Source organism: Hemitrygon akajei, chromosome 26, assembly GCF_048418815.1.
Source record: "Hemitrygon akajei chromosome 26, sHemAka1.3, whole genome shotgun sequence".
NCBI lineage: Eukaryota > Metazoa > Chordata > Chondrichthyes > Myliobatiformes > Dasyatidae > Hemitrygon > Hemitrygon akajei.
In genome coordinates, this window is record NC_133149.1 from 51,460,681 (window position 1) to 51,473,046 (window position 12,366).

The following is a 12,366-nucleotide window of genomic DNA, read 5'->3' on the forward strand; positions in this document are numbered from 1 at the left end:
TGCTTTCTCTGGTGGACAGAGCGTAGGTTTTCAGCGAAACGGTCTTGCTTCTAATGAAACAAACAAGAGGAAGTCCTGGCCAAAGAGTCTCGGCCGGAAACGTCGACTGTACATTTTTCCAGTGTGTGTGTGTGCGTGTGTGCATGTGTGCGTGAGTGCGTGCGTGTGTGTGTGTGTGTTCTGGATTTCCAGTGTCCGCAGAATGTTTCTGCTTGTGGTTATTTTTATTCCCCTCCGTGGAGTCTGTCTACACTTCCCACTGGCTTAGTAGACCTGACCCCAGGGACCCCACCCACCACGGACATTCCTCTCCCCCCTCCCATCGGGACGCACAAAAGCCTGAAAGCACGTGGAGGCAGGCTGAAGGAGAACTTCCATCCCGCTGTTACAAGGCTCTCTATCCTTGTAGTTCCCTGGAACGATTAAAGTGGACTCCTGACCTGCACCTTACTGAGCACCTGAACCGCACTTCCTCTGTGGCTGTCAGACTTTGCTCTAATTCTCTGTTACCGTTTCCCCCTGTACTACCTCGGGCGCACCGTGTCCTGAATTGATCTGCATGGCCGGTGTGCAAGGCAAGCTTTTCACTTGGTACATATGACAGTTTAAAAAAACAATATAGAAATCTACAGCCCACTACAGGCCCTTCGGCTCACAATGTTGTGCTGACCATGTAACCTACTCTAGAAACTGCCCGGAATCTCCCTACCGCACAGCACTCTATTTTTATAAGCTCCGTGTACCTATCTAAGAATCTCTTAAAAGACCCTATCGTATCCGCCTCCACCACCGTCGCCGGCAGCCCATTCCACACACTCACCACTCTCTGAGTGAAAAACGTACCCCTGACATCTCCTCTGTACCTACTCCCCAGCACCTTAAAACTGTGCCTCCTCTTGTGGCAACCATTTCAGCCCTGGGGAAAAATGGCCTCTGACTATCCACACAATCAACGCCTCTCATCATCTTGTACACCTCTATCAGGTCACCTCTCATCCTCCGTCGATCCGAGGAGAAAAGGCCGAGTTCACTCAGCCTATTCTCGTAAGACATGCTCCCCAATCCAGGCAACATCCTTGTAAATCTCCTCTGCAATCTCTCTATAGTATCCACATCCTTCCTGTAGTGAGGAGACCAGAACTGAACACAGTTCTCCAAGTGGGGCCTGACTAAGGTCTCGTAGAACTTTTTAATGAATATTAATGTTATAATCACTGCAGACTCAATGCAGGAAGAAATTGCAAAAATATCTGCTTCTTTGCCCACACCGGCTGTAAGTCTAATATGCAAAACCAAAAAGGAGAACTGGTGGTTTACTGACGTCTTTTATGGCAAGAACCGCTTGGAAACCGTAATATCTGTACATTTTGCGAGCTTTATTTAAAACTTCCTACCGTTGTACCTTTCTGCACCTTTGGGGGGGGTAGCGGCCTTGTCATTTCGAGCACCTTTGTTGTTATCACGAGACCAAGTCGCCAGCTCAACGCTCAGCCCATCGTGGACGGGAAGTGGGCAGGGTGCAGGATTTCAACCCGGGAAACGCTGGCCTCAAAAGTCCCTTTCGGATACCGTTTCACCTCTGGCCGGCAATACCTTTCCTCTCTCTGAAGTACATTCAGGAGGTGTAAAGGTTTTCTGGGAATGGAGCCATTTTTAAGTCTCAAGTACAGCCGGCCCTCCTCATCCGCGGGTTCCGCGTGCGCTGATTCAACCGGCCGCGGATCGGGAAAACCCGGAAGTTCTCTCTCCAGCACTCATTGTTCGAGCATGTACAGACTATTTTTTCTTGTCATTATTCCCTAAACAATACAGTATGACAACTATTTACATAGCATTTACATTGTATTAGATGTTATAAGTAATCTAGAGATGATTTAAAAGTACAGGCAGTCCCCGGGTTATGAAGGAGTTCTGTTCCTGGGTCCGTCTTTAAGTCGGATTTGGAGTCGGAACAGGTACATCCGGTATTATTTAGCGTCAGTCAAACGTTTGTCTTAGTATATAGTACATATTTTACCTTTCTATGCATATAAAACACTTACGAAATGTATGTATTCCAATAATTAAACCACTGCGTTGCTTAGTAATAATTGTAGCTTTCATCGGAGCAGGGCCTTTCTCATGCTCCTTTAAAATTGTTCCGATCGTTGACCAACTGTAGCCTAACGCTTTTACAACGACTGATGGCGTTTCACCTCTTTCCGATCGCTTTATTACTTCCACCTTATTTTCAATCGCGATCGTGATTATTTTCGTGAACAGAAACGCTGCGGATTCAGAGCTGCACCGCCAGGTCCTAATGTCCACCGCATGGAGACAGGTTAAATAAGGTCCGGGGTTCCGCCGGGTCCTGATGCCCACCGCACTGAGACAGGTTAAATAAGGTCCGGGGTTCCGCCGGGTCCTGATGCCCACCGCACCGAGACAGGTTAAATAAGGTCCGGGGTTCCGCCGGGTCCTGATGCCCACCGCACCGAGACAGGTTAAATAAGGTCCGGGGTTCCGCCGGGTCCTGATGCCCACCGCACCGAGACAGGTTAAATAAGGTCCGGGGTTCCGCCGGGTCCTGATGCCCACCGCACCGAGACAGGTTGAATAAGGTCCGGGGTTCCGCCGGGTCCTGATGCCCACCGCACCGAGACAGGTTGAATAAGGTCCGGGGTTCCGCCGGGTCCTGATGCCCACCGCACCGAGACAGGTTGAATAAGGTCCGGGGTTCCGCCGGGTCCTGATGCCCACCGCACCGAGACAGGTTGAATAAGGTCCGGGGTTCCGCCGGGTCCTGATGCCCACCGCACCGAGACAGGTTGAATAAGGTCCGGGGTTCCGCCGGGTCCTGATGCCCACCGCACCGAGACAGGTTGAATAAGGTCCGGGGTTCCGCCGGGTCCTGATGCCCACCGCACCGAGACAGGTTGAATAAGGTCCGGGGTTCCGCCGGGTCCTGATGCCCACCGCACCGAGACAGGTTGAATAAGGTCCGGGGTTCCGCCGGGTCCTGATGCCCACCGCACCGAGACAGGTTGAATAAGGTCCGGGGTTCCGCCGGGTCCTGATGCCCACCGCACCGAGACAGGTTGAATAAGGTCCGGGGTTCCGCCGGGTCCTGATGCCCACCGCACCGAGACAGGTTGAATAAGGTCCGGGGTTCCGCCGGGTCCTGATGCCCACCGCACCGAGACAGGTTGAATAAGGTCCGGGGTTCCGCCGGGTCCTGATGCCCACCGCACCGAGACAGGTTGAATAAGGTCCGGGGTTCCGCCGGGTCCTGATGCCCACCGCACCGAGACAGGTTGAATAAGGTCCGGGGTTCCGCCGGGTCCTGATGCCCACCGCACCGAGACAGGTTGAATAAGGTCCGGGGTTCCGCCGGGTCCTGATGTCCACCGCACCGAGACGGGTCAAATAAGGTCCGGGGTTCCGCCAGGTCCTGATGTCCACCGCACCGAGACATGGGGAGAGGTCGGACAGGCTGGGCTTTCTTTCCCTGGAGCCTGCAGAGTGAGACGATTGAGGTTTATGAAGTTAAAATAGACGGTCAGAGTCTTGTTCCCCCACCCTCCTCCCCCCTCCCTGTGGTACCAGAAGTAAGAAGGAATGTTCCCGATGTTGGGGGAGCCCAGAACCAGAGGCCACAGTTTAAGAATAAGGGGTAGGGGCCATTTAGAACGGAGTTGAGGAAAAACTTTTTCACCCAGAGAGTGGTGGATCTGTGGAATGCTCTGCCTCAGAAGGCAGTGGAGGCCAATTCTCTGGATGCTTTCAAGAAAGAGTTGGATAGAGCTCTTATAGATAGCGGGGTCAGGGGATATGGGGAGAAGGCAGGGACGGGGTACTGATTGTGTATGATCAGCCGTGATCACAGTGAATGGCGGTGCTGGCTCGAAGGGCCGAATGGCCTACTCCTGCACCTGTTGTCTGTTGAATGGGTATGAGGTAAGAGGGAGGAGATTTAAAGGGGGGGGGGTCAAGGCTAACGGGAAATAGTACAAAAGATGAGGCATCAATAGATCGGCCGTGATGGTACGGAATGTGAGGGGCTGAGTTACCCCGCTTCCCTTTTGCCCTCTGTCAATCTCCGTTCTCTTTCTGTGCGCGCGCGACTTCCCCCCCCCCCCTTCCCGGCCAATTTTTCTTTGCACATTTTCGGGGAGGGTGGCAGCGGGTTAGTGCCGGGTCCCGTTAACCGACGGCGGGAAGCCCACGGAAGACCTCTGCGGGCCAGGCAGCGTCCGTGGAACCGCTAACCCCGGAGACAGAGGTGAGGTTTCTCTCCAACCTCCCCCCCCCCCCCCCCCCCCCCCCCGGTTGTGACGAAGGGTCCCAGATACGACACATAACCGACCGCTCTCGCCCTCCGCGGCCGCTGCCTGTCCTGCCGAGCATTTTATTTCGGAGCTTCTTCTGTAATTATGTAATTTTCAGCACGGGCTGGAAGGGCCGAATGGCCTGTTTCCTGTTCTGCGGTTCCACTTTCAGTAAGCGAAGAAGCGAGTGCCCTTACAGGAGGAAGACACGGGCTCCTTGGTTTCTCAAGCTCCTCTATTCCACTCGTCCTCGGTCCCGAGGAAGGGCCTCGGCCCGGGGCCTGCTGAGTTGGGAATTCAATCCCCGGTCGCGGGTGGGGTGGCTTCCCTCCGGGTTGCTGCGGTTTCCTCCCGCCGTCCAAAAAAGGCTTTTGTGAATGGACCTGCGACTGGGGCTGGGGTCGGCTCCAACAGAATGAATAACTCTGTCGGTCACTGTACTCCTGTCTCTTGGTCGGTCACTGTCAAAGCCAGGAGGGAGTCTGGTCAAGTCAAGTCCCTTTTCATTGTCATTTCGACCATAACCGCTGGTACAGTACACAGTAAAAACGAGACAACGTTTTTCAGGACCATGGTGTTACATGACACAGTACAAAAACTAGACTGAACTACGTAAAAAACAACACAGAGAAAACTACACTAGACTACAGACCTACCCAGGACTGCATAAAGTGCACAAAACAGTGCAGGCATTTACAATAAACAGGACAATAGGGCAGTAAGGTGTCAGTCCAGGCTCTGGGTATTGAGGAGTCTGATAGCTTGGGGGAAGAAACTGTTACACAGTCCGGTCGTGAGAGCCCGAATGCTTCGGTGCCTTTTCCCAGACGGCAGGAGGGAGAAGAGTTTGTATGAGGGGTGCATGGGGTCCTTCATAATGCTGTTTGCTTTGCGGATGCAGCGTGTGGTGTAAATGTCCGTGATGGCGGGAAGAGAGACCCCGATGATCTTCTCAGCTGACCTCACTATCCGCTGCAGGGCCTTGCGATCCGAGACGGTGCGATTCCCGAACCAGGCAGTGATGCAGCTGCTCAGGATGCTCTCAATACAACCCGTGTAGAATGTGATGAGGATGGGGGGTGGGAGATGGACTTTCCTCAGCCTTCGCAGAAAGTAGAGACGCTGCAGGGCTTTCTCTGCTGTGGAGCTGGTGTCGAGGGTCCGAGAAGGTGACCAGGGATGGTCATCCCTCACCCCCCCCCCACCCCACCCCATCATCTGCCATCCTTGTGTGTCACCCCCTTTGCCCGCCGCGTCTCTTTAACTGTTTCGGCGCTGATTAATGGCAAAATATAAAGTATTCGCTCTTAGCTGAAGTGCGCTGAGTTCTGAGAACACGGCTATTTCTTTTCCCTTTCCTGTCTATATAACCACATAACAACTACAGCACGGAAACAGGCCATCTCGGCCCTTCTAATCCGTGCCGAACGCTTACTCTCACCTAGTCCCACCCACCCGCACTCAGCCCATAACCCTCCATTCCTTCCCTGTCCGTATACCCATCCAATTTTACTTTAAATGACAATATCGAACCTGCCTCTAGCACTTCTACTGGAAGCTCGTTCCACACAGCTACCACTCTCTGAGTAAAGAGGTTCCCCCCCCCTCTCGTGTCACCCCTAAACTTCTGCCCCCTGACTCTCAACTCACGTCCTCTTGTTTGAATCTCCCCCCACTCTCAATGGGAAAAATAGCCTATCCACGACTGGCGAGTGTGTGTGTGTGTGTGTGAGTTAATTTCCTTTGTTGTCTGCGGTTGAAATGCGAGGAGCAGAGGCAGGCCGAGTTTAGTCAGCCTGCTTGGGGTTCACTCTGTTCATCCCGAGTCCCGTCTAGGTTTGAGACTCCCCCCCACCTCCCCACCGTGCTTTTTTTTTAAAGCCGGTGATCCCTCCCCTCCCCTCCCCTCCCCTCTCATCCTATTGGCATGACAACTCTGTCACAGCTCGTCCTCCTCGACGCGAGTGGTTCCCCGGCGAGCATGCTCAATCAGGGTTCCCCCTCCCCTCTCGCCTTCTCCCCTCCACTCTGTGGTGTGTACCCATCCTGTGCGTGAAATGAAGTTAACGGACTGAGGGGGGCACGGCGCAAGGAGAAGCTGCCCCCCCCACCACCCCCACCACAACCCGACTACTATAGTTTGATATTTTTTTTTTGGCAAGCGAGATCTCTCGTCGGAGCCTTAAATTTTTCACCAGGGTCACTGGAACCGGGTAAAGATGATCGCCTGCTTGGCCAGGGGGAATCTGCTGGACGTTCCGCAGGAGGGGTTTTCAGAGGTAAGCACCGCCGAGGGGTAACGCCCGGGACACGCGTTAGACCCCCTCCCCTCCCCCAGCAAGCAGCCTGTGTAGGTGACAGCCCCCCCAGCCGGTGGGGAGCACTCCAGTGTCCTGCCGTTTGGGGTCGCGGGGCGAGGAGCGGTGTCAACGGGCAGGGTTATTCCGAAAAGAGCTCTTCACGCTGCTGACATGTGGGTCTGATTAATTCCCACATTTGCGAGTTCCAGCCCCCAATGCCGGAATCCGGATCTCTTTGCACGCGTCCGCGGCGACCCCGGACTTTCGGAGCTGCGTTCCGTGAAGGCTTTGATTTCTCTCACTGCGGTGTCCCTGAAAGATGGGTTTCGAAATCCTGTCCCCCTGTGTGGGGAGTGTCGGCAGATGGGGGGTGGGGGAGAGGAGGGAGACCGGACGGCAGCACCTTATAAGTTTGAAAGTTTACAAAGATATTTCAAGGCAAATTTGCCGTGGGTACTTTGAAGACCAGACGGTCGTCGTTTTGTTTTGGACCAGTTGGAGTAAAGTTAAGAATTTCTGCGTGCCTGGCCTGCTGGGTTCCACCAGCATTTTGTGTGTGTTGTTGTTGCTTGAATTTCCAGCATCTGCAGATTTCCTCGACTGGACAGTGCTTCTCCCTATAGACGCTGCCTGGCCTGCTGTGTTCCACCGGCATTTTGTGTGTGTTGCCTGAATTTCCAGCATCTGCAGATTTCCTCCTGTTTGCCTTAAGAATTTCTGTACTATTTTGAAGTCCGCCGTTTACGTCTCCGAGAGAAGCGCATAATCTGTTTAGTGCTGGCTGTCGATGTGACCCTCATTACTACAGTACCAGCAGAGAGGGATTTTATTGTGGTGGTCATTTCTAAGACTTTTCAGGACCTGCTCTGGGGACAAACGGGAGAAATATATATTTTTAAAAAATAATCCATATCTCTAGTAGAGTGATAGGTTCAGGACTGTGAAAACACAGTGGCTGTGCCAAATATTCTTTAAATTGAAAATCTAAGATGTAATAACCCTAAAAATTATAATCTGTAAATCGTCAGTTACAGAGAAAGGCTGAACAAGTTAGGTCTTTATTCTTTGGAGCGTAGAAGGTTGAGGGGGACTTGATAGAGGTATTTAAAATTATGAGGGGGATAGATAGAGTTGACGCGGATAGGCTTTTTCCATTGAGAGTAGGGGAGATTCAAACAAGAGGGCATGAGTTGAGAGTTAGGGGGCAGAAGTTTAGGGGTAACACGAGGGGGAACTTCTTTACTCAGAGAGTGGAACGAGCTTCCGGTAGAAGCGGTAGAGGCAGGGTCGGTATTGTCGTTTAAAGTAAAATTGGATCGGTATATGGACAGGAAAGGAATGGAGGGTTATGGGCTGAGTGCGGGTCAGTGGGACTAGGTGAGAGTAAGCGTTTGGCACAGACTAGAAGGGCCGAGATGGCCTGTTTCCGTGCTGTAAGTGTTATATGGTTGTATATGTTATAATAACTTATAATTCACCGAAGACTTTTTAATAGTAAACTTGATTCTGAAAAATAAGCTTACAGCGGTAATCATTGGTGTCCCGTAACAGTTAAAACTGCAGGGGGCTCTTTAGGGAGGGGGAGGGTCAGATTGAAGGAGGGTGGGTAAGGACTGAGGGAGTTACTGATAATATTCTTTAACAGAATTATCGATCTGCCTGTGGGCAGTTAGGATCAGGGCAACAGCGTCAGATCTTGTAACCTCAGAGCTAAGATTTCTGGGTCCTTGTTTGGTATCTGATGGTAGTGAGTATCTGAATTTTTTAAAAAAAAGAGATGAGATTTCTGGAACAGTGACATGAGAGACCAACGGAAGGTGCCGGAAGCACTCAGCAGACCAGGCAGCATCTGTGGAAAGAGGAAATCGATGATAACGCATCAGGTCAGAGGCCCTTCTGGGGCACCTCACTGTTGGAAGGATGGTCGAGGCTTCGCAGAGGGTGCAGAGGGAGAGGTTCAGCAGGAGGCTGCCCGGTTCGGGGGGCATGTGCTATCACGAGAGGCCGGACAAACTTGGGCTGTTTTCTCTGGAGCGCCGGAGGCTGAGTGAGGGGAGGTCTGGTAGAGGTATGAGGAAGGTGGAAGGATGTGGACATTCTGTAGGTAGGAGGGGTTAGCTTTCGGAGGGGGGGGAGGGGTGTTTGATTTACTTTTTAAGCTGGTACAGCACAACATTGTGGGCCGAAGGGCCTGTGCTGAACTCTTCTATGTTCTCTATATGAAGCAAAGCTGCAGTTAGTAGATCAAGTCAAGTCACTTTTTATTGTCATTTCGACCATAACTGATGGTACAGTACGCAGTAAAAACGAGACAACATTTTTCAGGACCATGGTGTTACATGAAACAGTCCAAAAACTAGATTGATCTAAGTAAAAAAACAACACAGAGAAAGCTACACTAGACTACAGACCTACCCAGGACTGCATAAAGTGCACAAAAACAGTGCAGGCATTACAATAAATAATAAACAGATCAATAGGGCAGTAAGGTGTCAGTCCAGGCTCTGGGTATTGAGGAGTCTGATAGCCTGGGGGAAGAAACTGTTACACAGTCTGGTCGTGAGAGCCCGAATGCTTCGGTGCCTTTTCCCAGACGGTAGGAGGGAGAAGAGTTTGTATGAGGGGTGCGTGGGGTCCTTCATAATGCTGTTCATTTATTTACAAACACAAGAGATTCTGTAGACGCTGGGAATCCAGAGCAACACACACACACACTCTCACACACACACACACACACACACACACTCTCACACACGCACACACACACACTCACACACACGCACACACACACACACTCACACACTCTCACACACACACTCACTCACACACACACACACTCACACACTCTCACACACACACACACACACACACTCACACACACTCTCACACACACACTCACACACACACACACACTCACACACACACACACACACTCACACACTCTCACACACACTCTCACACACACACTCACACACACACACACACTCACACACACACACACACACACACACACACACACACACACACTCACACACACGCACACACACACACACTCACACACTCTCACACACACACTCACTCACACACACACACACTCACACACTCTCACACACACACACACACACACACACACACACTCACACACACTCTCACACACACACTCACACACACACACACACTCACACACACACACACTCACACACACTCTCACACACGCACACACACACACTCGCACACACACACACACACACTCACACACTCTCACACACACTCACACACACACACACACTCACTCACTCTCCCTCTCTCCAGACCAGAGTGAACTGTTGACATTTTGGCTGAGTGCAGATGAAGGGTCTCAGCCCAGACTGTGGGATCACTTGATTAGATATGGTTTTTGAACATTCAAAAGCTCCGGGAAGGCATGTCGCAGAACTTCTGCTAGCAGGCATCCAAAATTATTTGTAGAATAAATTTCGGAAAGCAAGGGAACATCTTTCTCTGGCATCCTCTACTGCTTAAGTGTGTTCCAACAAGGTTTACGCTCCACGAAGTACTTCAGCTGCTGTTGTTAGATAAGACCACGGGACAGAGGAGCAGAGTTAGGCCATTCAGCCCATCGAGTCTGCACCACCGTTCCGTCATGACTAGTTTATTATCCCTCTCAATCCCACTCTCCTGCCTTCGCCCTGTAATCTTGGATGCCCTGACTAAGCCTGCACTGCTCCCTGTGTCAGGGCACCTGGATGACAGACTTGAGTGGAGCACCAACACAGAGGCTGTGTACAAGAAGGGCCAGAGTCACCTCCACTTCCTGAGGAGACTGAGGTCCTTTGGAGTGTGCAGGCCTCTCCCTCACACGTTCTACCGGCCTGTCGTCACCAGGACAATCTTCCATGCGGTGGTGAGCTGGGGCAATGGCATCGACACGGGGTGATGCCAACAGGCTCGATAAACTGATTGGAAAGTCTGGCTCTGTTGTGGGAGTCGAACTGGGCACACTGGAGGCCGTGGTGGAACAAAGGACCCTCCGGAAAATCCCGGCAATTCCGGACAATGTTTCCCACCCTCTGCGTGCCGCCTTGGCCGAACAGAGGGAGCACTTTCAGTAACAGACTGAGGCAACTGCGCTGCTCCAAAGAGCGATAAATGAGGTCATTCTGACCCTCGGCCGTTGGGCTCTATAATGAGTCAAACTTTAGCCAGGGGAGTGATGACCCACTCGCGTTAGACTGTTTGTGGTAACTTATTTTTATTCTGTCTAACTTCGTTTCGAGTGTTTGTACATCTGTGCACTTGTCATGCCACTGTGACGCTGTTAATTTCTTTTGGGATCAATAAACCATCTGTCTATCTATCAAGAACCTATCAACCTCCACTTTAAATGTACCCAGTGACTTGGCTGTCGCAGCCATCTGTGGCAATTAATTTCTACAGCCCCATCGCCCTCCGGCTGAAGAAATTCCCCTTCATCTCTGTTCTAAGTAGATGTCGCTCTATTCTGAGGCTGTGCCCTCTGGTCCTAGACTCCCGTCCACAAGCGTTAAATTTCGCAGCCAACTGAGACGCGGTGGCCCTTCAGAAACGTCCTCGACACAAATGGGCAGAATAATTAGGTGGAGAGGCACGTGTGTTGAACGAGCTCTTGATGCTCCTCTGGGTGTTCGATGTCCGTTTGAAGAGTGTGTATTGGTTTAATGTGGTTTGCGAAATGCTGCGTCTTCCAGCTCTGCCTCACTTCTTCACAAATTCACCGGGCTGACGCAAATCTTGCGCTCAAGCCTGCCCGAAACCCAAACCTCCTGACGCGGAGCGGCGGCATTCAAACGAGTCGCCTTCAACAGTTCGGCTCTACCTGCCGAGGAGTCCCTGCCATTGCGTCTATCAGGGCTCAGTTTCCGACTGCCATTGGCCGTAGGGCAGAGGGGCAGAATTAGGCCATTCGGCCCGCTTAGTCTGCTCTGTCGTTCCTCATCTAAATCCAAGTGGCCAAACCTGGTCTCCCCTCGAACACTCTTCACCTCGACTGCAGGGCATTCCACTTTGATGCAGCTTTAGAGAAAAATTCAGAGGGTCAAGGGTAAACACGTCTCCTGGACACAGGCACTGACAGGTTTTTAGAGGGGCGCGTCTGGGGAGGAGGGACAGTTATTAGCCCTCAACTACCAGACTCCTGAACAAACGTGGATAACTTCGCACTTCTCAGAATCAGGTTTACTATCACCGGCATGTGACGTGAAATTTGTTAACTTAGCAGCAGCAGTTCAATGCGATACGTAATCTAGCAGAGAGAGAAAAAAAACTAAATAAAATAATAATAATAAATAAACAAGTCAATCAATTACAGTGTACTTGTACTGAATAGATTAAAAATGGTGCAAAAAACAGAAATGCGGTATGTATTTTTAAAAAGTGCAGCGGTGTCCAAGGGTTCAACGTCCATTTAGGAATCCAATGGCGGAGGGGAAGAAGCTGTTCCTGAATCGCTGAGTGTGTGTCTTCAGGCTCCTGTATCTCCTCCCTGATGGCGGAGGGGAAGAAGCTGTTCCTGAATCGCTGAGCGTGTGCCTTCAGGCTCCTGTACCTCCTCCCTGATGGCGGAGGGGAAGAAGCTGTTCCCGAATCGCTGAGTGTGTGTCTTCAGGCTCCTGTACCTCCTCCCCGATGGCCGAGGGGAAGAAGCTGTTCCCGAATCGCTGAGTGTGTGCCTTCAGGCTCCTGTACCTCCTCCCTGATGGCCGAGGGGAAGAAGCTGTTCC

At 51.7% G+C, this 12,366-nt stretch overlaps 1 protein-coding gene across 6 annotated transcripts in view; it reads left to right on the top strand.

Annotated features, from left to right (window-relative positions):
* Positions 1–12,366, top strand: part of dixdc1b (DIX domain containing 1b) — a 220,526-nt gene that overhangs the window by 43,333 nt on the left and 164,827 nt on the right. For 4 of the 6 annotated variants that reach the window (XM_073030170.1, XM_073030175.1, XM_073030171.1 and 1 more), the window contains exon 1: positions 6,419–6,586. The exons of the other annotated variants lie outside the window; for them this stretch is intronic. In XM_073030170.1, coding sequence (XP_072886271.1) covers positions 6,527–6,586 — 60 coding nt within the window. In that variant the 5' untranslated portion in view covers positions 6,419–6,526. Of the gene's footprint in view, positions 1–6,418; positions 6,587–12,366 lie in introns of those variants that run through there. 6 annotated transcript variants of the gene reach the window in all.